This window comes from Diplotaxodon limnothrissa, linkage group LG14 (genome assembly GCF_057381915.1).
Source record: "Diplotaxodon limnothrissa isolate DT_005_m linkage group LG14, D_limnothrissa_male_GT1.1, whole genome shotgun sequence".
Classification (NCBI taxonomy): Eukaryota; Metazoa; Chordata; class Actinopteri; order Cichliformes; family Cichlidae; genus Diplotaxodon; species Diplotaxodon limnothrissa.
Window position 1 is genome coordinate 37,527,374 of NC_140609.1, and position 25,876 is coordinate 37,553,249.

The 25,876-nt window shown below is 43.6% G+C and overlaps 1 protein-coding gene across 1 annotated transcript; it reads left to right on the top strand.

Annotated features, from left to right (window-relative positions):
• The first annotated feature begins 7,545 nt into the window (after positions 1-7,545).
• Positions 7,546-25,654, top strand: rsf1a (remodeling and spacing factor 1a). Its single transcript, XM_085371206.1, has 18 exons — positions 7,546-7,730; positions 11,544-11,635; positions 11,753-11,845; positions 11,931-12,136; positions 12,224-12,348; positions 13,116-13,223; positions 13,552-14,872; positions 15,006-15,207; positions 15,301-15,513; positions 16,252-16,356; positions 17,365-17,444; positions 17,595-17,643; positions 17,995-18,113; positions 18,522-18,586; positions 18,975-19,149; positions 19,227-19,459; positions 20,125-20,322; positions 20,571-25,654. The coding sequence occupies exons 1-18, from the start codon at positions 7,577-7,579 to the stop codon at positions 21,320-21,322; spliced, it is 4,290 nt and encodes a 1,429-aa protein (XP_085227332.1). The 5' UTR covers positions 7,546-7,576; the 3' UTR covers positions 21,323-25,654.
• Positions 25,655-25,876: the final 222 nt, after the last annotated feature.

The following is a 25,876-nucleotide window of genomic DNA, read 5'->3' on the forward strand; positions in this document are numbered from 1 at the left end:
TCTCAGAACAGCGACTAACACCTCTCCTCTGACATCAGGACGGCAGCGCAGAGTCTCGGCACAGTGAAGACACTTCAGCACCAAACTTATTCCTGCTGCTGTTACACACAATCATATACACACATCTTTATATGCACGTGATGTTAGGAAACTATACTTACTGCTGCACACAGTTTAGAATCCATTATGACTTTTTATTTGAACACTGATATAACTAAAGGCATTTGTTGGTTTTCATATAATATATTCAGTTTTCTAGGAGGAGTGCACACATTTAATTAAAACAATCATATTTACTTTGTATGTTTTCTCCGAGCTCCAAAGAACTCGTTAACTGCAGAGGATCTGCAGTTAACGAGTTGTAATAAAAATGTTCTGGTTGTAATAAATATGATATAAAGGAACACATGTTTTATTATCTGTTAATTTAATATGTCCATTTGTTCAGGTTTATATACAGTTGCTGTGTAAGCTTCCCCTCCTTTGTGTTTGGTTGACCTCATTTTTAAACCTGTTCACTTAACAACTACTTTTCTTCATAGTTTGGGGAATTTTTCTCATAACTCTTCTATCTGATTAAAATCTAATTAGCTTCCACACTTTGTCCTTGAGCCTCACTGCTTGGGTCCCACACAGGAGCTAACCACAGAGCAGCCGGTCATTAAAACACAGCGTGTCTTTATCCCGTCTTCCTTTTCTCACCCAACCGGTCGCAGCAGATGGCCCCGCCCCTCCCTGAGCCTGGTTCTGCTGGAGGTTTCTTCCTGTTAAAAGGGAGTTTTTCCTTCCCACTGTCGCCAAAGTGCTTGCTCATAGAGGGTCATATGATTGTTGGGTTTTTCTCTGTATGTATTATTGTAGGGTCTACCTTTCAATATAAAGCACTTTAAGGTGACTGCTGTTGTGATTTGGAGCTGTATAAATAAAATTGAATAGAATTTAATTAAAACACACTTTCTCTGCTTGAATCTTTGCAGCTTGTGTTTTGATTTAGTAAATTTGGTGTTTTATTTTAATCCCTTTGAGTCTTGAATATAAAGATATTAATAAAAGAGTTCGACTTCCCTCTTGTTTCCCATTTTCTATTTAAAAAGTCTGGCATGATTGCCTTCATCTGTGTCTGTGCTTTGAATGGAGGTATTCAGTGTGTTTGTGATGGGTTCATGTGTAGCTTGAACATAACTTTAAAAATTAGTGTTCAAACAGGGTGACTGGTCCCTAATGTTTGCACTCAGGGAGCCTTCGGATGAAGGCTGTGGCACAGTTTAAATGCTGGCTTGTTGCTATTTTACTAGTTAAAATTATAATATCGTGTTAAAAATCGTGTAATTGCTCTTTTTGTCTATCTGTTGTAGCGCTGTGGCCACAAACTCTCTCTTCAGCTTTCAGAGCGATTAATTTGCCAACAAAAGAGACACACAGGTGACTGAGTATCACCTATACCGCCACCTGTCGTCCTTTCTTTTTCTTTTCCTCGACAAATTTTCTATATTAGGTATCCAGTAACGTCAGCAAAGTTAATTATTTTGGTCACGATATTCATTTAGAGAAATGATGATATTATAAAAGTCTTAATCAACCCTGGAGTTTCCCTCCTCCCCGGCACGATTTGTTGTTTCTGAGCTGGGATTTCCGGCTCAGATTGGAGCCCGTAAAGGGAGCATCCTCCAGGGCGGCGTGACTGTGGATCTGCGCAGCATGCAGCAGCTCTGTGGCAAAGAGGAAAAACACTGATTCATAGAAACGCAACAACAAGCAGCTCTTCAAGCTGAAGTGTGGAGAAGAGTGATGAGGAGCGGCCGGGATCCTGTGCCTGCGTCAGGCTCCCGGTTCGCGCCTGCGCCTCTTCTGAAGTGTGGCCATCTGAGATGAGCTGTTCTGCTCTGGAAATATTTGGGGCGTCAGAACGAAAACCATTTTGAAGTCATATTGATGTTGGTCTATCGCTATGAATTCTGGGGATTCTCGTTCTGCCCTCCGCGGTCCTCCCAAACTTCTCCAGCTGCGTCAAGTTGCAGTGAAATGGGCACAAATGCGCCGGAAATGGGAGGATGTTACACTAGAAAACATAACCGAGAAGCTGGAGGGAAAAAGAAACCCTCAACTGTCCGCTCTCTTTCAGTGACTATCGATATAACGTTTTTGATAACTAACACTTTATTAATCCCAAAAGGTGGAAAAGTCCTAAAACCACACAGGAAACCGATTTTTTAAAATAGCTTAGTGCAATACAATGTAACGTATCAAGACATTGACCTTACTAAGGTAAACAATAATAAAATAATAATTTAAATACACATATTTAGTAATAATACGATTATAATTTATTGGAATCTGAAATTCAACAATGCAAAATAAACAGAATAAAGCATATTAAGATTTTAAAACATAAGCACAGCAATCATGAGGTTGTGTGGGTGCTTTGAGATCATAAAGTGGCCAATATGTTCCCAAGGTGTGCAAATAAGAAGCTGGTTCATCAAAATGGGTATGAGTTATTGTTTTTGTATTTTTTAAATAGATTTTTTTGTTTTGTTTTGTTTTTCTTGATGCATTCTCAATCATCCAGGGAAGTAAATCTCCAAAAAGTTGATTCTGTTCCTTGGGGTGGACCAATTTTTGGCGCAGCGTGTTTTGGGGTTTAAAAGCCACAGAGACCCGGTGTTTAGAAAAAATGTGTCTCTCTCAAGGAGCTTGAAAAACAACATATGTTGCTCCCAGAGAGGGACTTATGGAACAAATTAATTAAATTTAAATTTGAGATGAATAGCATATTGGAGAAAAAAGTGGAATATGCAATGTTTTGTCTAAATCAGAAGTACTTTGAACAAGGGGAGAGAACAGGTAAAATGTTGGCACACAGGGTTAAGCAGATAAAATCTAGTAACCTTATACCATCTATTTTTGATCCTAGTAATAATAATAAGTTGACTACTAGTAAAAAAGAAATAAATGATATTTTTACTAAATATTATCAGGAGCTGTACACTTCTAATGGACTGGTGGAGGAACAGAGGCTGTCAGATTTCTTCTCTTCTATTAAAATTCCCAGCCTGTCGGAAGATCAAAGAAGTATATTAGAAGGTAAGATTACATTAATTGAAGTTAAGCAGGCAATCGGCAGCCTTAGAGTGGGTAAATCTCCAGGTAATGATGGATTTCCATCAGATTTTTATAAGGTGTTTGTGGACGAACTAGCTCCAAGACTACTGTCGGTATATCAAGATGCGTTTCAAAGAGGGAGACTACCGTTTAGTATGCGATCGGCAGTGATCACGTTATTACATAAAAAAGGGAAAGACCCACAGCATTGTGGGAATTATCGCCCAATTTCATTAATTAATGTGGATGAAAAAATTATTTCTAAGATATTAGCTTTTAGGCTTGAAAAAGTTCTTCCGTATTTGGTGCATAGGGATCAGGTCGGTTTTGTGAAAAATAGAAGCTCTGCGGATAATCTACGTAGGTTATTGCATATACTCTGGAAGAGCAGGACTAAGCTAGACCCTGTCGTTGCCTTCTCTTTGGACGCAGAGAAAGCTTTTGATAAAGTTGAGTATCCTTTTCTGTTTCATACCTTGAAGAGATTTGGTTTCGGTCCCTTTTTTAGGCAGTGGATTCAGGTGGTATACACAGATCCAATGGCTACAGTTATTACCAATGGGATAATGTCACCCTCATTTTCGTTAAGTCGGGGTACTAGACAAGGTTCACCCTTATCACCTCTCATTTTTGCTCTGTTTTTGGAGCCTTTAGCCATAGCTTTACGTGAATGTAAGAAAATTAGAGGGGTGGATTTGGGTCAAGAAGAACATAAAACTTTTTTGTATGCAGATGATATTTTACTGATTTCAACTAACCCAGAACAGGCCGTTCCTGCAATTTCCTCAATTATTGATTCTTTCTCTGTAATCTCTGGATACACTATAAATTGGTCTAAGTCTGAAGCTATGCCTATTTCTAAATTGTGTCCGCCTGTTATGAGGAGTTCATGGCATTTCAAGTGGAAGCCCGAGGGTCTGACTTATTTGGGGATTAAATTGACCCCTGGTTTAGACAACATAATGAAAGTAAATATTTCCCCAGTGATTCAAAACATCCGTTCGCTGTTGCAGAATTGGGTTAAAATAAATCTGTCCCTTTTGGGCAGAATTAATTTGGTGAAGATGATTATTGCCCCTAAACTTCAGTACTTTCTTCACATGTTACCGATAGCAGTCCCACATAATTTGCTAAAGCTTTATAATACATGTGTAGAGGGTTTTGTGTGGGCAGGTAAAAAGCCATTGTTCAATCGGTCTAAATTATATGCTGCTAAAGAGAGTGGTGGGTTGGCATTGTCTAAGATGGTCTGGTATCATTACGCTTTCTCCCTCTCTCAGTTAGTTAAGATATATAATTCCTCTACTGATAAGCCATCATGGGTTGGGATTGAGGAAAGTCTTGTGGCCCCTTCGTCTTTAGAGGCCTTCCTTACTCAGAAGGGTAGGCCAGTACCGTTTAAAGATCCAGTACTGTCTTTCATGCAAGAGACCTGGCTTAGAGCTCACCAATATACCAACAGCAGCCCTTATCTCACCGCTAGAGCCTCTATTTGGTATAATAAGAAAGTATTAATAGGGAAGAAACCGGTCTGGTGGGAGGCCTGGGCTAGGACAGGTATTAATCAGATGGGGGACCTATTTGGGCAGACTGGCATGAAATCGTTTGCAGAAATCAGACGAGAATTCAATTTGGATCCAAGGGAAATTTGGAGGTTTTTTCAAATAAGACATTGTATTAAAGCCATTTTGAAAAATAATCTAGACCCTCCATCTAGTGTTCAGAAGATGTTTGCAACCCCTGACAATAACAGAATCAGGGCATCTAAATTTTATGGGAGCTTCAGAGAGGCACATGCTCCCAGTTTGGGGGGACTGAGGCGGTGTTGGGAGAAAGATCTGGGTATCCAGATCTCAGAGGACAGTTGGAAGATGCTGATCTCATCATGGTATGTTTGCTCACCTGAAACACAGTCTCAACTTATCCAGTACAAGTTGCTTCACAGAAACTATTGGACACCCAGTAAATTAGTCAGGTTGAAGCTCGCAGATAAGGACATTTGTTGGAAATGTCAGCAGGAAGTCGGGACTCTAGTTCATATGTTGTATACATGTCGGAAAAATGATTATTTGTGGGATGGGATCATCAACTTGGTGAATGATATTTTTAAACTTAATCTTTCTAAATCTCCAGCTATATGCGTCCTGGGCCTACTACCTGACGATAACATTCTCTCAAAAAAACAGAGATTGTGGATGCGTCTGGCTTTTATAACTGGTTGCAGGGTAATTCTTAGGCATTGGAAGTCATCCAGCCCCTGTTCTTTCAAGGAATGGACCGAACAAATGTCTAGGATGGCATCATATGAACGGGTTATGTATAGAATGAAGGGAAGAGAAGATATTTTTGAGCAGGTCTGGGGTCCCTTTTTGCGGTACATTGACAATGTCTCTTAGACATTATGATAAATGGTCTCTTAGAGGGATATTTCATGTGTCATTGGTATTTTGGTTGTTGTCTTTTTTTTTTTTTGCACCAGGGGGTTTTACCCTTATTCGTTTTTGTTTTTGCTGATGTTTTCCAGGAGGCGGTGTATTATTTTGTTTCTCCTGGGTTTTATTTATTTTATTTATTTATTTATTTATGTAATTTTTTTTTTTTTTTTTTTTTTTTTTTTTTTGTTTGTTAGTGTGTTGTTTGTTTGCTTGTCTTAGTTTGTTTGTTTGTTTAGAAATGGACAGAGAACTGACAGTATGATTATTGCAGTTGTATATTTATTTATTAATGTTTCTGTCCATCCAAAAATATTAATAAAAAAAAAAAAAAGAAAAAAAAAAGAAAAAATGTGTCTCAACTGCTCCAATACTCCTGACACGTATGGGATCACTACAGGTTTTCACTTGGGCAGCGGTTGTCCTTCTCTCGTGGATCGGCTGGAGCTTTCTTTAGGTGCCTTCCCAGCTTTGACAAAAGTCCAGCTGGGATAACCACATTTACTCAGGGCCTTCTTGATGTGCTGTTCTTCTGCCTCCCTGGCCGCTGTGTCTGTGGGGATGGTGTTCGCTCTGTGTTGTAGCGTCCTGATGACACCCAGTTTGTGCTCCAGTGGATGATGAGTCAAACCTTAGATACTGATCCGTATGTGTAGGTTTACGGTACACGTCAGCTTTTAGATGTCCCCCATTACTGATGGAAATCTCACAGTCTAAGAAGGCTAACCTGCCACTTTTCATATCCTCCCTGGTGTGTCGGTCCACCGAGTTTATGTGATCCGTGAATTGTGGTACGTCCTGAGATTTGATTTTCACCCAGGTGTCATCCACATATCGGAACCAATGGCTTGGTGGTGTTCCAGGGTAGGATAGTGAAAATCAGTGGTCTTTGATCGGTGGGTTTTGGTCAGTGGTTGTTGATCAAAGGTCATGAGAATTTGCATAATTAAGATTAAGGAACTGACCTCCCAGCCCATTGTTCCTTCAGTGGGCTGGTTTCAGTCATTATGCAAATGTACTGTTTATAAGTTTGGGGAAACCTGCAGTCAGCTGAGACTGAAGTTACCTGGATGAGTGACGAAACGTTTCTCCCACAAAACGCTACGTCCAGATGAACACAATCAACTTTTTTGGAGATTTGTTTTGTTCTGTTTCTCAGCTTAGTATCGCTTTCTGGAGCGACGTCATCACTCTTCCGTTTTATTATTTCTTCAGTCATAACATGAGTCAGATGCCAGATGTGAATGGAACAGATGATGTAAATAGAGACCCACATCTGTCTCAAACACACATGTATCCCCCTTCTCGGGCTTAATTTTGTTTGATAAATTTGACACAGACTAAAACAAAATACATTTCCTGTGTGTTTTCTTTTCTTTTATATTCTTTTGTTGGTGTTACGGTTCACTTCACTTTCACTGCAGTCATTTTTTCTTTTTAAATTCAGCAAGTTAAAAAAATGTTTTTCATTCCTGCTTTTTAGTTTTAGTAAACTGTAGACACTGAGATCATGAACCGCTATAAATGATAAATGAATAATCCTCTTCCTGGAGAAACTTCGGCTCTGCTGCCAGGGGGCAGAAATCTCTATCACCTCATACCACACCTGCTTCTATTTGTTAAGATTTCTAATTATTAAACGCCCTGTTGTATCATATTAACATTTTATTCATCCATCTCTTTATTTGACCTCTTTGCTATTTTCTTTTTAACAGAACTCGTTTTGTGTCTTTTAATGTAACAGTGCAACTCTGTACCATGTTTCGTTTTATTTAGATTCTCAACGTGGTTTTATTGTAAATTGTGTTTGATATTTTGGCCCTGGGACAGAATAAGTTCAAACCTTTCAGACAAGTATGTATTTTGTCTGTTTCATAACCTGGATGTTTTATTGTGAAAGTCTGGACCGGAAGCTCCGCGCTCTCCCTCCGCGCAGCCTGACGCCGGACGACGCTTCGCTCCCTCCATTCATTTCATTCGCACACAGTCGCATCCCAGCAGCGAGCCGAGCCCTCCCCTCCTGTTTCTCTCCGCCTGGAAAGATGGCTGCTCCGGCGGTGTTGAGGAGCTCCGGCCCGCCGCTCTGCCCGAGCTTCGCGGAGGTCTGCTCGTTCCTGGAGCGGTACGGAGCGGCGCTGGATCTGCCCGAGATGACTTTCCCGCAAATGGAGAGATATCTACGGGACACGACTACAGGTGAGAGCCCGGTTGATGGTAGTGTTGGTGGTGGTGGTGGTGGTGGCGGTGGGGCGAAGAAGTGCTGGAAAGCTGCGACACTTGAAGCCAAAGAAGGGGGCCAACACCACCACAACAACCACCATCACCATCCTCGTCACGGTCGCGATGAAGATGACGAAAACTGGAGTGTGTGCGCCTGTGTGTGTGTCTATGGCCCAGCAGGACAGCATCACACCGAGAGTTTAGGCAGCTCAGATCGGCTGTGGCGTTTTTTCGGGTCCCGGTTAGAGCCACTTTTCTCCTCGCAGAAATCGAGTCCGACTCCCCAGTTTCCGAGGAAACGTTCGGGCAGCTGGAAAACACTGGCGTGCTAACATAGAGCTAGCAGACGCTCTGAATTTAACAGTTTGGACTCTGTGCTGAAGTTAGGTGAAAGAGACCGGGGGCACGACATTTGGCCTGGGGTCCCGCGGGGTTTTAGTTGATATCAGGTGACAGGTTATCGATGATTGTGTCGAGGTTGCTATTGATCCGCTCACGTTAAACTTGATGTGGGAGCCATGATGCAGCAGTGACCACACACACAGCCAACCAGCTCGCTCCGGAGCGCTGTCAGGTGTAATTTTTCACCGGCTGCCTCACTGGCAGGCGGGCTGAATTGACAGCAGTGTCCAGTAGGTTATTGGTGCTGTTTGTGTGTATGTATTACAGCTTTAGTGGCTATTTCAGACCGCTGTCACCGCACAGCGGCGACGTTAGCTGAAAACACTGGATGTTATTTTTTTGGCCGTTAGTGAAAGGCTGTTAAATGTGCGCATGCGCAGAAGGCGCAGATTCCAGCCATTGCTAACTAGTTAGCTTCAATTATTTCGTCAACTTTTAATAAAAGTAGAAGACTTACCGCTACACTTAACACACCACGTTAGGATTTAATAAACATCCATTTCAGGATTATATCTGTCGAATGAGTAGCTTTGTAAATCGCTTCTTCTTCGCTGGTGACTTTAAATGACCGTTAGATCTAGTGCTTACTAGCGTATAATTAGCCCATAGCGTTCAGATAAACATAAGAACTAAAATGTCCATGGTAGTCATCAGTAATGTATCCCTGATATTTTTGTTGAAATAAGTAATAACCATTACTAATCTGAATTCTAAATGTGATTCTGGGATTTTTTTTGTCAGTTTACCGTGCCAACAGAGAAAACTGGAATTTCCCCCAAATTTTGGAGTTGCGTAAAAGCCTCACACTAGACCACACAACGAGTCACAGGCGTTTAAGGACTTCCATAAAGCCCAGTTTAATATGTCTTAATGCTGGATTTGACCTAATCCCCATTCTTTTCTGAGTTCCCAAATAATAATAACAATAATGATAATAATATAATCATAATAAAGTTATAAATAGATTTAGTCTACACAAACGGTTAACAGAAGCAGAACCCAACAAACTAAATGTGAGACAAAGCATATTTTTTGTGGGGCAAAGTGGGACACGGTAATAGTGCTGAGAGGTAGTTTTAGAATTTAATATAGTATGTTATTCTGTATTTAACTGCAGCTAAAATATGGTTATTTGTATTTTTGTAATGCAGTCTTAGAACGTCAAAAAGACACTGTGCTCTTAAAAGTTCACATATTCAGTTAAATGGAAAAAAATACAAATTATTCACAGACAAGGTGAAGTTATTACACCTACCCTACCATTTATTCATATTAAACTGTTAATAGCAACATGTTTAGAGCCACACACAGTTAACTATATTTAAATATATATTTAACTATAAAGTATTTATAACATAGAAAATAAGCAAACTATGGATTTTACAGGTTTAGTGTTGAAATGTGAAGAGCATTCATGCTTATCGTGTTTGCTAAGCAAACACAGTAGACATGAATGGAAGCAAAAGTTTGTCGTTATGGTGTGATGTGAGTGTGCTGTTATTTTTGCTGATCATCTCTGTTTTTCAGCTGAGATGCACACAGATCTGCGCTTCTCTTTTTACGCCAAACATCTCTCCTGAGACTCACCTAACTTTTGTAAACTAGAGCCTGTCATTGTCTCAATATAATAATACAAAGATTATTTTACTTATTTGAGATCTGGAAAACTCTTCAGTTTCAGCAGCTAAGAAAATTAAAACCAAGTCAGTGAATAAGTACAAGTATTAGTATAGTTAAATAAAGTGTAATAAGTGGGCCCGGGGATTAAAAATGGTGTGGAATTCCACAGAAAGAGGAAAACCTGGTAACTGTACTCACATTCCACATTTTAAAAAAAATTAATCATTAACACTAAAAAAGGATCCAAGTTGAATTTGAGTAAGATAAAGGTCAACGGGATAGTAATAGCAAACTCTTTATTTTCCCTACAGAAATCGTGCTAATTAAACTTAGTACCGCTGACATAAAGCAACAACATCACTGTTGACTAAAATTTAATTGCTAAAAAAAAAGAAAAATAAACATCCTTAGATTGAGTCTTGGTAGTTTTATTGAGTCTGGGATGTCTGTGAGTTGTCTGCCTTTAGAGTGTGTTTTTATTTGTAATGTAATGATGATTAAACCAGTTAAATGTAGTCCCTGAAGAGTACTCTACCATATTTCTAATGACCAAGTAAATGGTCCCTACTGTGACAGCAGGACATCTTTTCAAGCATGCAATGAAAATGAAATGGCCAAAATGAATGAAGCATTTCCACAGTTTAAATCCAGATATAATTTAAATATAGTTTAATGCTTACCTTCTTCAATCAATCTCAGATCTTCATTCTTTTATTTTTTTATTTAAATGTGTGATTCAGCATACCTCAAAGAATTAAACATTAAAAAGTGTGCTTTCTCTCCTGCAGCACCTGTCTCAGGTAAACTCGCTGATTAAATACTTCTGCCTTATTTGCAACTTTCTTGCGCCCCCTACTGGTGGCAGGATCTGTGACACAAACATACAGCATGGCTCTGACAGCAATAATAAAAAAGAATGAAATTAATAAAAACTAAACAGTTTCAAACGACAAAGACGTGAAGTGAAACGAGCCAAGCCACTCTTCAGACTAATGAAATAAAACTGTAATAATGTTTCATTTAGAATCTCAGTTTATGGCTTTTAACCCACTGATGTGATGGGCTGACAGTTGGCTGAAATATTCCCTGAAAATCAAGCATTTAGTCGACTAAGTAGCTGCCTTGCTCATTTATTTTGTACCCGTGACACAGTAAATATTTATTAGTTGGACTGAGTTTCTGTGCAGAGGTGATAAGAAAAATGAAGCTGCCATATATGATAACTGGCCCAGTGAGCAGTGTATTTGTTCGGGTGAGCCTGGTTTTATCGCAGCTTTTGATAAAAATGAATTAAAAAGCCCCCCCTACATCTGAAGTGGTACATGCCAGTCAAAGGAGCTGTTTTTGTCTTTTCACAGTTTACAGGTGGTCCTGTTTAGATTGATATTCAGCTGTGGTTGGTTGTTAGCATAAACTACAAATCTTCTTGCTTTTGATTTGTCTAAAGGATTTTTCTGCAGATATGGTTAGTGCATATTTCACCCTCTTAATAAAAAAATGGGAACATTTGTGTTAAACACTTTCTTTGGCTGCTGAGAAATAAAATAATTTAACAATTTGTCAACATGCCATAAGAATGTAAGCACTGTCCGACAGTTTGTGAGTGACTGAGCTCAGAAATGGCACACAGAGAAGTGAGAGATCAGGTTCAGATACCAGAATAACACAGCGAGGCCACTTCAGTGGGGTGAATGTTTGTTGACACTGGTTCTGGAACATTACGATGAACTGTGTCGTGTTTCTGATCGCCCTGTCTGTGTTTTCCAGTTCCTAAACCACTCGTGGAGCTCCATGTGAAGCTGCTCAGGAAACTGGGGAGGTCTGTGTCTGCTGACCGCTGGGAAAAATACCTGGCTAAGGTGAGAGTTTGACATGAGCTCAGGAGTCAGGAAGGAAGGGTAACGTGTCAGTCAGTGGGTAAAGGGACGCAGTTAAAACTGAAAGCTTGATCCTAACAGAATCACTGTTTCTTGTAGGTCTGCCAGGAGTTGAATAGCACCTGGGCATGGGAGCTGGAACAGAAGGGCTACCAGGAGATGTCCATGGAGTGCAAGTCCAGCATCCTGAAAGTATGACACCCTACTTTAGTTTGTATAAAAGGCTGAAACTTCTCCAGACAAGGCGCTAACTACACTGATGTTCTCCACTCTTCAGTACCTCTGCGAGTGTCAGTTTGACGAAAACCTGAAGTTCAAAACGGCGGTCAACGACGAGGACCCGGAGAAGATGCGTCTGCAGCCTGTAGGTCGGGACCGGCAGGGCCTGATGTACTGGCTTCAGCTGGACCAGGAGCAGAACATCCGGCTGTACACGGAGGAGCAGGACGATCTGGACGGATCCACCTGGAAGTGCATCGTTAGGTTGTACTTTTGTGTCAAGCTAAAGTTATGTAGGTTGTCTCATGTTTGTCTTTCTGCTTACACTCTTATGTGCGCCCATCCTCTCAGGACTCGCAACGACCTGGCAGAGGCTCTGGAGCTGCTGAAGGCTCAGGTTGATCCAAACCACAATCAGGAACGAGACCAGAACCAGGCTGGATCCAGGAGTGCCAGCCCTGGACAGAAAGAAGCTGGTACGCTGGATTATTGAGTTTATATAGTTGAGTTTTAATCAGTGCACAGAGTAAATGGTAAATGGCTTGTATTTATATAGCGCTTTACTAGTCGCTTTACATATCCAGTCATCCACCCATTCACACACACATTCACACACTGGTGATGGCAGCTACATTGTAGCCACAGCCACCCTGGGGCGCACTGACAGAGGCGAGGCTGCTGGACACTGGCACCACCGGGCCCTCTGACCACCACCAGTAGGCAACGGGTGAAGTGTCTTGCCCAAGGACACAACGACCGAGACTGTCCAAGCCGGGGCTCGAACCGGCAACCTTCCGATTACAAGGCGAACTCCCAACTCTTGAGCCACAATCGGATAACAGAGGATTTGTAAATGCATGGTAGTAATAACCGTATAGTTTAAATGGAGTAAACCTTCAAAATCATTTGAAGGTTACACTTCATGTCTAAAAAAACATGCAACCAAAACCTGAGAGATTCCTGATTTAACAACAGCGAAACGATAACTTCCATTGAGGCAAAAATTATACTGAGTAATCTCAAATCCAACTAATACAGGTCAAAACAAATAATCTGAGTCCACAGCAGCTGATCTTTGTCTAAAAATGTATAAAATCCCGCATCTCACCACAAAAAAAAAAAAAAATTATTATTTGACCCTACAGAAGCAATTTTAACGGCAAAAATTGTTGAGATTTTTTCTGTCCTTTATAATAAACAAACGTTTGATTCAAACTATTGTATTTTTTTCATATTGATGCAGGGGATGAGACGATCAGAAGCACCAACCCTGAGGCCTCAAAGACTTCAGAGGACTACGCTGACAGCAAGAAGGTTGACCCTCAAAACAGAGAAAAACAAACCAGGCCAGGTATGTAGGTGAAAGAAACTGCCTCAGGTTTCCATCCACTATCCAAAACTAGCAAAACCATTAAAAGGACACACTAAATGCCCAACAAGGACATACAAAATGACCAAAACAAAATACGAGCAACCCGAAAGAGACTGAAGAATCAAAATGAGTTGCATCCATCCATCCATCGTCTTCCGCTTATCCTTGTCAGGGTTGCGGGGAGGCTGGAGTTTATCCCAGCTACCATAGGGCGAGAGACAGGGTGCACTCTGGACAGGTCGCCAGTCGCCAATTTACCTAACCAACCTAACTGCGTGCATCTTTAAAACCTTTTTTCTTTCTGCAGAGGTGAAGGAGGAGCTCACACCGCCGCCCATCAAGCAGGAAAACGCTGATGCTGAGGTGAAGGAGGAGAAGACGCTCCTCAAACCGTCTGTCTTTGATAACCGCGTGAGCACCATCACCACAGTCATCAAATCAGAATCGAGGGACGCCGACGCCCCCAGGAACACAGTGTCTGTTGTCATGGCGCCCGTGGCTAAACAGGAAGAGGAAGCGGAGCGAGCGGTCGTCAGGAGCAGCCAGCAGGCCAAGATACCACTGAAGAAGAGGGAGCTCAAGCTGGCAGAAAGCTTCCACAGCAATCACCTGAACAAGACCAACAGCAGCAGTATTATTGTCTGTAACCCGTCAGTGATCCACGCCAAGGACGGTCACGGAAGGGAGGCCAAGCTGTCTAACTCTTTAGTGCCCCCTGGTGGTTCATCTGCCTCGCAGCCGCATCTGGTCGTCAGCGCATCAAGGCTGGAACTCACCAATGGGAGAGCTTTGCTCCTGCCGCACAAAGATGGGCAAAATGGGGTAGTAGGTCAGGTGGTGGGTCACGTAGGAGTCATCCGCAGCCCATCTGAGCGTCACAGAGCGCCCGGTGCCAAGCAGCAGGAACAAAACGGGCCAAATTCAGACCTCCGGGACTTGAGAGCAGCGGAGGAACAACGTGAAGGGAGCCGGCAGTCAGTGTTGGTGAGGAAGGGCCTTACAGAAGGGGAGACACCAGCGGGAGCTGCCACTTCTTCTCCTCCCCCTCCTCCTCTTCCTCCTCATGCACTAACGGAGGCTCCGGCACCCACAAAAATGGACTCTGTTGGCGTTTCCTCGCTGTCTGAGAATGCAGAGGAACCCAAGAGGCAGACAGCAGAAAATGAGGGTAAAAACACCACAGACGAGCTGGACAAGGAGAAGAAAACTGGGCAGGATGATGAGAGGGAGGAGAGGAGCAGGGAGGTGTCTGTGCTCAGTGTGGCAGAGGGATTAAAAAAAGACGACCGAGTGAAGAATGAAAGAACTTTAGTACAAGCGGAGGCAGAATCGGGAAGCTCTGTTTCACCTCCGAAACTGGACCAACAGGATAAAAAGGACGACCAGGAGGAGGGCGTCAACGGTGGGTTAGCAGAGCAGAAAAAGGCAAAGGCCTCGGAGGAGCGGCAGGGACTGCTGGAGGAAGCCTCCTCTGAGCTCCAGAAGGAAGGAATCAGGCTAAAGATCAAGATTCCTCCCCACCGGAGAAACAAGCTGAAGGGGAAGGCGATGAAGGAGGAGGAGAAAGGGAGGGAGCTGGAGACGCAAGAGGAAGGGAGGCCGCTGAGGAGGTCTGCGAGGATCTGCAGGTATGTGTTCAGTAAAATCCACGAAGCTGGGGGATTACACAGTAATGTTTGTTTATTTTTGTCCATTATTCTCAGCTGCAGTCGGTTTGATTGTGACGATAAATTCATCCCATCTAAACCTCTTTTCTTGAAGATCATCTGCTTTGCCAACCTGCAGGCCAAGCTCGAAGGTGGCTGAGAGCCAGAAGAAGAACCCACAGAAAAAACATGCACTACCCACCAGAACGAGGGAAGAAGAGGAGGAGGATGAGGATGAAGAGGATGAAGAGGAGCAGAGCTCAGCTACGAAGAAAGACAAAAAAACTGAACCCGTCGAGCAGATAAGGAAGCGAAGGGTAACAGTTCCTGTCAGGTCATTTTTACCTTGTTGCTCTTTTTCTTCGTCTCTGTGACCATCTCGTTCTCCCTCTGGCTTTCTGTACTTCCAGGGTAAACGAAGGCACCGGCGCCCCCGGTGGTCAAACATACGCACAAAGAGGCGCAAACTTAATGAGGGAGGGGAGGTGGAGGACAGGGGGAGGAAACGGGGAGAGGAGGAGAGCGAAGGAGGGAGCGACTCAGAGGAGGAATCGTATAAATCCGAGGAGATTCCCAGCGAGGACGCCTGCACTCACTGCTGCCTGCCCAACCACCCCGAACTGGTGAGTGTGCGCTCGCGTGAGTGCTTACAGATACAGAGATGTCTGGACGCTGCGCCCGGTTCTGCTTTAGTCCTCATGACTTGAACTCATCATGAGAACATAAACGTGAGAGCTCATCCTCCAGGCTGTGCTGACACTAGAAGACACTTGTTTAAGGTGTCTGCGGTCTGTGTGCACACGTGTGTGGGAGTATAATCCTGACTTAATGCTCAGGAGTCTGAGTGGGAGGAAATCCAACATCCCAAAATCTTCTGCAAGTCTTTTTTTTTTGTTTTTTTTGGAGGATGGAGGCAGTTTTAGAAGCAGGTCAATGGGGGTGTGGTCAGCAGACCAGATGGTTGTAGCCAGAATGACGTCACTCATTAGTTTGTGACGCCCCGTTATCAAACTCCAACTTGAGCATTTTCACCATCATGCATCGTGTTTCCTTAAAGTCATTTCTAAAAATAATTCGAGGGTCTGTGTCTCTTTACTTTGAGTATATAGTTTTGTGCAGAACCTAAAATGCTGCTGAAACCTTTTCATTTTTTATTGTGTTGTTTGTAAACTGTCACCAGTTCCAGCTGCACTCTGAAAGAATTCTGTAATAATGTCTAAATCACAGAGACACGAACAGAAACTCAGAGGCTGCAAAGCAGATGTTTGATAACTTTCTCTGAATAAAACCATAAATGATAGAAGCTGTCATCTCTGCTGGTTTGTGTGGAGTTTAATGTGTGTGTGTGTGTCTGTCCTTAGATCCTGCTGTGTGACTCCTGTGACAGTGGATACCACACTGCCTGTCTGCGGCCGCCTCTCATGTTGATCCCTGATGGAGAGTGGTTCTGTCCCCCCTGCCAACATGTAAGTGTGACACTGAGAGGATGGACTGATTCCGTCATGTCTGCTGATGAGAATATAACTCCCAAAGTCCTGTTTATGGTTCAGATAACTGACAGGAGGAAGCAGTTTTGTACTGATACTTGATGCTTGCTCACGAAGAGTGAGTATAAACGCCACATTAACAAGTTCCCAGTTAACAAAAGCCTGGATCCTTCCAGTGTAGCTTTGCATGAGTCACAGTTTGAAATAATTCTCCTTAATTCATCCTCACACTGAGGGCCTCAGTATGCCTGCCACACTGGTCACTCTGTATGCTGACTGTGGCAGCTACATACCAGTTTACCAGTGCTGGGGTGCGAGTACTCACTGTGTTGTTCACCACTCAGACAAAAGCTCCAGATCAGCTTTTGTAAAAGAGGAGAAGAATTAAAACTGGAAGAAAAGAAACCTCCCTCATTGTAACCTGAGACTCGCTGAGCTTCTGTGTCATTAACACTCGTGTCTTCAACCCGGCGTCGGCACAACGCAGCAGATCACAGAAATAAAGAGGCTAAAATGGCATCAGTCAGTTTGCACCAGCAGATGTGGCGATCGTAACGGCCCCATGAAACAAGCCCTTTTAACTCCACCCACTTTGAGACTTTGTTTCTATTGGCTGGCCCTCGTAAACAGAGCCTCCATGGTCACATCCTGAGCTGTGAACTTGAGATGACCATATAAGGAGGATCCGTGTTTGCTGACATCATACAGATCCAAGTGTAGAAAAAACTGTCTGGAACAAAGCATTTAAAGCAGGCTGAAGCTTTTTATTTGACACTGGGTCCACGTTTGTTATGAGTATCTGTCATAATGGTGTATGCTTGCCAGAAAATATGTAAAAGCATAGTAGTTTCACTTAGACCAGCCCATCTGCTTGGCTTACTGTGTAAACAGTTTAAAAGGGAGGTGAGGAAGATGAGTCGACATCAGTGTATAATTTATAGATCACAGAGTGACAGAGCTGCGGTGGTTTGTTTTTCCTCTGTTCAGAAATTGCTGTGTGAGAAACTGGAGGAACAACTGCAGAATCTGGACAGCGCTCTGAAGAAAAAGGAGAGAGCAGAGAGAAGGTACACACACACACACACACACACACACACACACACACACACACACACACACACACACACACACACACACACACACACACACACGTTTGGATGAAAATGCTGCGATCAGCATTAAAAGTTTGACACAGCTTCTCTGTTCTTATCTGTCAGGAGGGAACGGCTGGTGTACGTAGGAATCAGTGTGGAGAACATCATCCCTGTGAGTACATGAAGAGCACGGCCTCTTCGTCACTTCATTGGAATGATGCTCCGCCCACTTCCTTTTGCCTCAGACTATGGAAATTAAATATCTGCATTTGTTAGAATTTTTCTCTTCACTGAAATGTTTGAAAAAAAAAATCAAAAGTGCCAAAAAACAAATGTAACAATCAAAGCTGTTACTAAGGTATGTGAGGCACAATCAACATGCAACAAACACGGCTTCTAGCTCCAGTGTCGCTGTTTTCTCCTGCTTTCACATAAACACTGTGTTTCATCTTCTGCATCTTAAATCTGTACGAGTTTAGATTTTACTGTGGAGCATTTAAAAGAACGTTGTTTGGTGTCCTAGGAGGGAGATGAGGAGGAAGATGAGGAGGAAGAGGAGAAGTCTGCGAAGAAGAAGGATTCCAAAAAGAGCAAAAACCTCGGAAGGCGATCAACCAGGACCAGGAAGCACATCAGCTACAGGTGGGTGTCGCCTGGGGGTGTTCAAGGTGCTGGAGGAGGTTTTTACAGTTGACTCTGTTGTTGAAGTATAATATTTAAAAAAAACATAGAAAATCTTAGAACTACTTTTAGTTCAGTTTATCAACATAAACCGGCTGAAAATTCTGCCGTCATTGATTTACATTAATTGGGAGGCAATATGGTGGCTGTATTTATGCATCGTTCCAATGAGCAGAAGCCACGAAGACGACACCTTCGTGTGTGTCTGTGAGTTCTGGTGATGGGTGGAAGGGTTATGCTTCTGGCTGCTGACCTCTGCAAGCCACCAGGCTCTTATAACGCTGCCTGCAGGATGATTTAATGACCCGCACACGTGGGGGGAAAAAGTGAAATGACAGAAAGAGGCTTCAATCAGCTGTTTTGTTCCAGGTTTGATGACTTTGATGATGCCATTGATGAGGCCATAGAGGAGGACTTCAGGGACCTCTGTGGAGGTGAGTGGAGGAACTGCAGGCCCAGTAAGGCCTTCTTTTAGATCCCAGTTAAATACTCATTCACATGGTTTATATATCAAAGTGTCTTCATATGAATGTTATTCTCTTTTACATTCTTAGCACAGTTTTATTCTTTTGACTTTCAAATTTTGGATTATTTTAATCACTGTATGTACAAATACTTCAGACTGCATGTCTGGCAGTTTATGAGGGGCAGCCAATCATAAAAAAGCAGTTTTAAAGAGGGAGGAGCTTGTTTGAGACAGGAAGAGCTGAGGGGGTGCACTGAGGATGAACAGATGAAATAAATGAGAACATCCGGTCTGCTTTCATTTACTTTCACCCAAAGTCGATTTTTCAGCACTCACGTGCATTATTCTCGCTTCAGGAGCGGGGCAGGGCAAAGACCTCCCCACCAGCCTGTCAGAGGACGGGAAGGAGAGTCAGCGGCCAATTAGAAGCCAGACTCACGCTGCACGGAACAGGAAGAAGCGGAGACTGAACGACCTGGAGAGCGACAGCACGGCGGCGGAGAGCGAAGACGAGTTCATGCTCAGCAACAGGTGACACAGCGGGTTCTCTCCAGATTTCTCACTCATCTTGTTTGCCGGCTTATTTATCCCCCTCTTCCTCTCAACAGCTCAGAGGACGAAGATTTCGGCGCATCCGGAGCAGACGACGATGAAGAGGAGGAAGACGAAGACGCGGGCAGTGATGCCGGCAGCTGGGATAGCAAAACTCGCCCCAGACAGGCGCTGAGAGGAGTGGTTAAACACAGACCCGGCAGGAGCCGTGGGCGGGGCAGGAAGCGGCTGAGACGGCGGCGGAGACGCTCCTCCGACGAGGAAGAGGAGGAAAGCGAGGAAGAGATGGGTGAGATGGCAAGATTGATTGATTTTATTACAGACTGAGTTGTGTGTATTTAGTGGAATAAAGAAGTTTAACAGTAGATTAAATAAATATTAAGACAATTATCAGAAAACTATAAATATAGTTAATTATAACGACACATTTAACACAATCCTGGAGTCCTGGACTTTCCAGAACAGGGGAGATGTGAGACAGGCAGGCAGTGAGCAGCAGTTTGGCTTCATGCTGAGAAAGAGCTCTGCAGATGTAATGTTTGCTTTCAGGGTGTTGATGGAGAAGTTTAGAGAAGCTCAGAAGCAGCTGCGCTGTGTCTTTGTTGATCTGGAGAAAACAGATGATGGCGAGAAGCTGTGCTGCTGCATGAGGAAGCCAAGAGCAAAGTGAGGGTGATGCAGAACATGCACAAGTACAGAGAGGCAGTGGTCAGGTGTGCAGTGGGAGCGACGGATGGTTTAAAGGTGGAGGTGGGATTACATTGGGGGTCGGCTCTGAGTAGTTCTGCCTGACCTCATCTGTCAGCGGAGTTTCTGTGGACTGTGATCTGCGGGGAGAGCCGGGGAGGTTCAGATAGGAACAGATTACATGTGTGTGAGTGAGAGGGAGACAGATGGAAAGGTGTCTCAGTGCTGACTGATAACTAGTTCACTTGTTGGTTGTTGGTCTCTCAGACTCGGATCAGTTCAGCGACATGACGGACAGCAACAGTGACAAAAAAAGGCGGGGCCTGAGGCGGGGCCAGCGCCAACAAGTCAACTACCGTGAAACGTCGGAGTCGTCGGACGACTCGCGAGCCTCCGCCAACAAGGACAAGGTGAAGCGCCACGGCAGGCCTCGCAAGGAGCGTCTCTCCAGCGACTACAGCGACGGTCAGTCACCATCAGAGCGTAAAGGACGAGTTTTAATCAGCTCAGTCGCCCTTAAGGAGAAATCTGCTCGATGTTTTCCAGATTTATCTCCATAATGGGGAAAAAATGTCATATATCTTACTTTATCCATCAGTAAGTCAGCAGGTGGTAGTATCATAACTATCAATAAGCAAATGTTTACCTTTTGTTGATTTTAGGAGTCATTGATTTTTGTTCATAATGACTTTTTCTGTCTTTTTTTCCTTCAGTGTCGGCTTCTTCCAGAGATTCAGAGGAGGACGATTATGAAGACGAGGAGGAGGATGACCAGAGGAGGAGAGTGAACAGGAGGAGGAGACATGAGGAAGACTTCCGGACAAGGAGGACGAGAGACAAGAGGAGGAGGAGGTACGAAGAGGACGAGGGAGAGAGAAGGAGGCGGCTGAAGAGGAGACTGCAGGAGGAAGAGGAGGAGAGAGACAAGCGGAGGAGGTTAAAGAGAACACACAGAGAGGAAGAGGAGGACCTGGAGAAGATGGGGAGGGGGAAGAGGAGAGAGATCCTGTCGCAGCAGCGGCGCAAACGGCTCGCCCAGATGCTGAAGAAACGGCGGCCTTCGACGGACGAGGAGGAGGAGGAGGAGGGCGAGGAGGACGACGACTCGTATTCTGAGTCATCATCGGAGGAGGATCGTCCGGTCCGCAAAAGACTGAACCGCATCGACTCAGATGACGATGAAGAGGAGGACGAGGACGACGAGGATGGGAGACAGAAGACGGTGACCAAAAGATCTTCAACGGGGGAGAGGAGAGCTGACAGCGACGCTCAGGAAAAGGCGAGGGGCCGCAGCCTGTCTCCGCCAAACGGACATCGGACCTCCAGAGGCCCAGAGCCCAGAGACGCTGCAGGGTCGGGCAGGCAGGGCAGGCACAACGGTCCCTCACATCCGGAGGAGGGGGAGGGAGAGGAGGAGGAACAGAGGGACTCCCGAGACTCTGTCCAGAACAGTCTGCAGTCATGATGGCTGTGTGCGTGCACAACGCTTGCTTCTTTGTTCTGCTTTTTCTTTTCAAGCCTCCCGCCCACTGCCCGGATCTCACTCTGACTCACGTTCCTCACTCTTCTTCTTCGCCGTCGTGTTGTGTTAGAGCGCAATTGTCCACAGTTACACGCTGGAACAGAAACTCATGGTTACCCATTTTTATAGCGGGCAGGCGGGCGGAGCTGACGCCTCCCGGCAGCAGGATGGCTCCACCTCACCGTCCACCCGACAGGTCCGTGTGACACCATCACAGCTGGGGGCGGCGGTTCGTCTGTCGTGTATTTCATCTTAAAGCACTTCATCATTCTCATAGCACTTAATGAGCCGGCACCGAGGAGGGCGTCGGCATCAAAGCGAGCACTTTGGATCAGGTGACGGTCGGAGAAAACTCTCTCGAGGCTGAATATTTGTGGGTTTGAAGTGTCGCTTGGACAAAACTTTTATATATAAATATTAGGATTTAGAAAACTGGTTAATCATTATTTAATGATATTTTATAAAACAGTGATTCTCAGTGTGGGATGCAGAGCCGCAGTGAGCTACGAAGGAACTGCAGGTGGACGACGAAGTTAATTACACTAAATAAATGTAACTTTTCAAATTTCTAATGAAGTTAGAAATTAAATATTGACATTTAAAAATGAAACACCACTACTGAAAAAAAGCTGCCTGTTATGCCCCCAGAAAATGTAATTATTTGAGATAAAAATAATCAGAGCCTGCAGCTGGTCCATGAAACCGACACTTTCAGATAAAACTGAAAGTCGGATTAAACAGTTTGTGCTCCACAAAGATAATTTGGTTCTTCAAAGCAGCTCTAAGGTCAGATCTACACGGCTACACGTTCAGTGTAACCGACGATACATGATGTCCGGCTGTGATTGGTCGATTGTCTCGATCCTTCAGCGTTCCCGATTGAATCATTCACTCCAGTCAGTTCACATTGTTATTAATTTGCACAGATTTGTAGGAAAGAAAAAGGTCCTTAAACAGCTATGAATGACGTGAGCCGGCCGCCGGCCTTCATCGCCCTCTATAATCAGCTCATATTTTCACCTCCTTCCTCTTCTTTGCTTTTACCTGCCAGGCCTCAGTCACGAGCCTCATTCTAACCCAGCAAAACAAGACATCTCTCAGTACAAACTGAGTTTTTGCAGTGATGATTTTGTCCTCCGCTGGGATTTGGGAGGATTTTTTTAAAAAGTCCTGAGGTTAGGGTGACGGAGAGCTCCAGGGGTTAAAGGTCACAAAGCATCATCTGCTCTGTGATCTGTTTATTAAAAGCTCAACAGAAAAAGTTGACTTTTGCCCTAATGTGAGAGTTTATGACTGAAGAGGGAACGTCTGCCGTTTCATTTTGTGTTACCTTAAACTGTTCGTGCTGTCTGTGAACACTGACTGTGCTAATCCAGGCTTTGAGGAACCAAATAAATCAGATTTCTGTTACCGGGTTTAACTGATCCTGGAACTTTTTTAATCGTCCGGAGGTCCCGGCGCTGAAAAGTTTTTAGAAGTTGTTGTAAATATAGACTCTGAATCTGTAGCGAGCTCCGTCTCCACGTCACCGCTTCGGATCCAAAGTGTCTGGCTTCCTCTCGTCCTCGTGCCGGCGCGTTCGCTGTACATACTCTGCCTGTTCCTTGTAAGATAATAGACGTTCTGTTCTCTTAGTCCTCTTGTAAAATATAGTGTTATATTTTCTATACGAAGGAGAGGAGGAGAGATGCTGCTGCGAGCGACCTGCAGATCGACCGGCGACCAGCGGTTTTTGTTTCCGCAGCGGAGTTCCATCAGAGCAGCGTGGAGCCCGTTCACCAGTAAAACCCCGTCTCACGGCTCAGTCCCGCCCCGCGTCTCCGGAGCGTTTTAACAGTTTGAACGCCTCGTTTTAAGGAGGAACAAATCTTCATTTCTGACCGAGGCTCAGGGGAGGAAAACGAACACCGATCACTAATCAGAGTTTTGTTCCGTCAGCTTCTGTTTAACCGTCGCACACAGTCGAATCACTGTCAGGGCTTTAACCTGCTGTTAATGAAAAGAGGCTCCATTTATCTTTAAATTTCCACCAAGCTCACCTTTAAAAGTTGGACTCAAACATTTCCGCTGACCTTACCGAGACTTTTTTTTGGCACTGAAAAGTTTTTCTTTAGAGTTCAGATGATGATTAAACTTCAGGCCTGCGTTTATCAAACTACTCAGAGTTCACCTCAAAATGCTCTTAGAGGTGTAAAAACGTTTAGAGCAGCTGTTTTTGGATACTTTAAAATCATTTAATTTTACTCAAATACTAAATATAATTCAGTGTAATATAGTTATAATGCATAATTATATCAACAGGAGGAAATACATGGAAAAGTACAAACCCAGTCAACATGTTTGTTTTTTTATGCATTAGTATATTATTGTTTCCTCACAGCCATCACGATGAATCTGCTTTGAGACCTTATAAATGGCTGATGGCTCACAGCGGGCCTGTTCTGCATGATTCAAAGTTCATAATAATCTGTATTCATCTGGCACTGGGCCTCAGTTCAGCTCCAGTATCTGAAATGAGCTGTCTTTGCCCCGCCCACTTTAAGTTTCTTCTGATTGGCTGCCCATCGTGAATGGCATGTGGGTGGGGCATCTCTGCCACAGATGACCATATGAGGGATATCCTCTCTCTGTAACATTATACAGATTATCCATTTCTCTTTAAGTGGTTTGATAAATTCAGCCCTGATGATTCGGTTCTGATTGGATGATTTCATGATTTCAGCTTTGAATATTTTTTAAGGTGTGATGTGTAAAAACTACACAGGCCACTGAGTCCGCTTCCATCATGACAGACGCAAACCTGAGCGTTAATACTGACTCACAGAAAACAAGGCGCCTGTCTGAGCAAAGCTACTTCTTGTCAGGTTGGACGTTACAGTCAGAGGCAGGAGCGGTCATGCTCAGAACAAGGCTAACGTCGCAGCTGTTACATCTTTACGTTGTGCTGTTAACTTTTATTAGTATTTCTAAACTGACAGTTTTACAAACGGCACCCTTTAAAGGTGCTTTTTGTAATGACCCTCTGCTACATGTAACTAAACTTCACCAGCAGGGGGCAGTGTTTTACTGGCAGTTGTGTTGAGATGTTTTCAGACGTGTGCTTCTGTTTGTTGTTTTTGGGGTTTTTTTTAAACCACCGTGTCCACTTGACTCCCGCAGGCCTTCGTTGTAAATAAGTTGTTCTTAATGACTTGCCTGGTTAAATAAAGGTTACGCTTACTCACTTGTGGCATAAAAGTGGCATTACAGGAAAGTGCAGCCCCAGTTCACCTTGAACTGAAACTCTTTAATGGACAAAGTCACAGCATCTCTTTTCTTTCAGCTTTGGTTAAATCAAAAAAGTTTGAAACTATTTTTAAATACAGGAATTTACAAAAAGTTCCTTTACAGAGACCTGGCAGCAGAAACGGAAGGAAAGACAAAAAGATTTCATGTTTTTAAAATAAAGTTTCCTGTTGGTTCTTCTTTTTATGAACAGAGTTTACTTGGTCAAAGTCTGAAGCTTTCGACGTTCACGAAAGATTTGATTTTTCTGCTTTAAACACATCACAGAATAATCGGTGTCCAGTGATGCTCTTGAACAGCACAGACGCCGATACGTCAGACGGGAAATGCCTGAGACATTTTTATTTTTAAATGAACCGTCAAAGAATCCAAAATATCTGAGCTGAAGATAATAAAGATGCAAACAGTGGGAGGTTCTCACATGCAAGCAGATGGTTTATTTAGTCTTTTTTTAAAATCCTTTTTAAAGCTGATATTACTGTTATTGTTGTTCCTGAGCTTCAGAAAAGGCTTAGCTTCCTGCTGGAGAACCTCTGTTCCCTAAAACAGAGGTTAATACTTCACTCATGGCCGAAGCTCACCGCCAGCTCTCTTGGTAAATATTCTTTCAGGTACTTTCCGTGCTTGTTCAGGTGTTGCGGGACGGTTTGTCTCATTATCATGTTGTGTTGGATTTAAAGTGGGTTTTGGAAAATCCCCTCCATGCTGAACTGCAGTGATATTAATTTTCAGTCCCGTGTGTCAGTAAAAGCTTCTGCTGACCCTCCACTCACCTGTTTAGCATTAAGGGCAGGTTAAAATGTGCTTTTTACGCCTCTAGTCTGAAATCATTCCACTGAACGCGATGTGCTGAGTGTCAGCCGCCGAAGCTGTTTAAACTGTTCAAACTGGATGTGACTGCGGCTCCTTCCATTTCTCTGTTGTACTGTTACCGTAGTACTGGTGTAACATAAATGTTTTCTAAGTTATTAAAACCGACATCCCGGCATCTCCTCGAAAACAGCCTCCGTGTCTCATTATCATTCCTTCACCTGGATCTGTTCTGCTTTCCGTGTTTGTTCATTCCAGTGAAAATAGCCACACTTCCCAGATGAACTCCTCACAGTCAGCTGGTTTGGTGTATTTTAATCAAGCCAGGAAAACTTTGAAACTCATGAAATATTCAGAGTAAAAGTCCAAATTTTTTGCTTTTTATTTCACTTTATTTTTCCA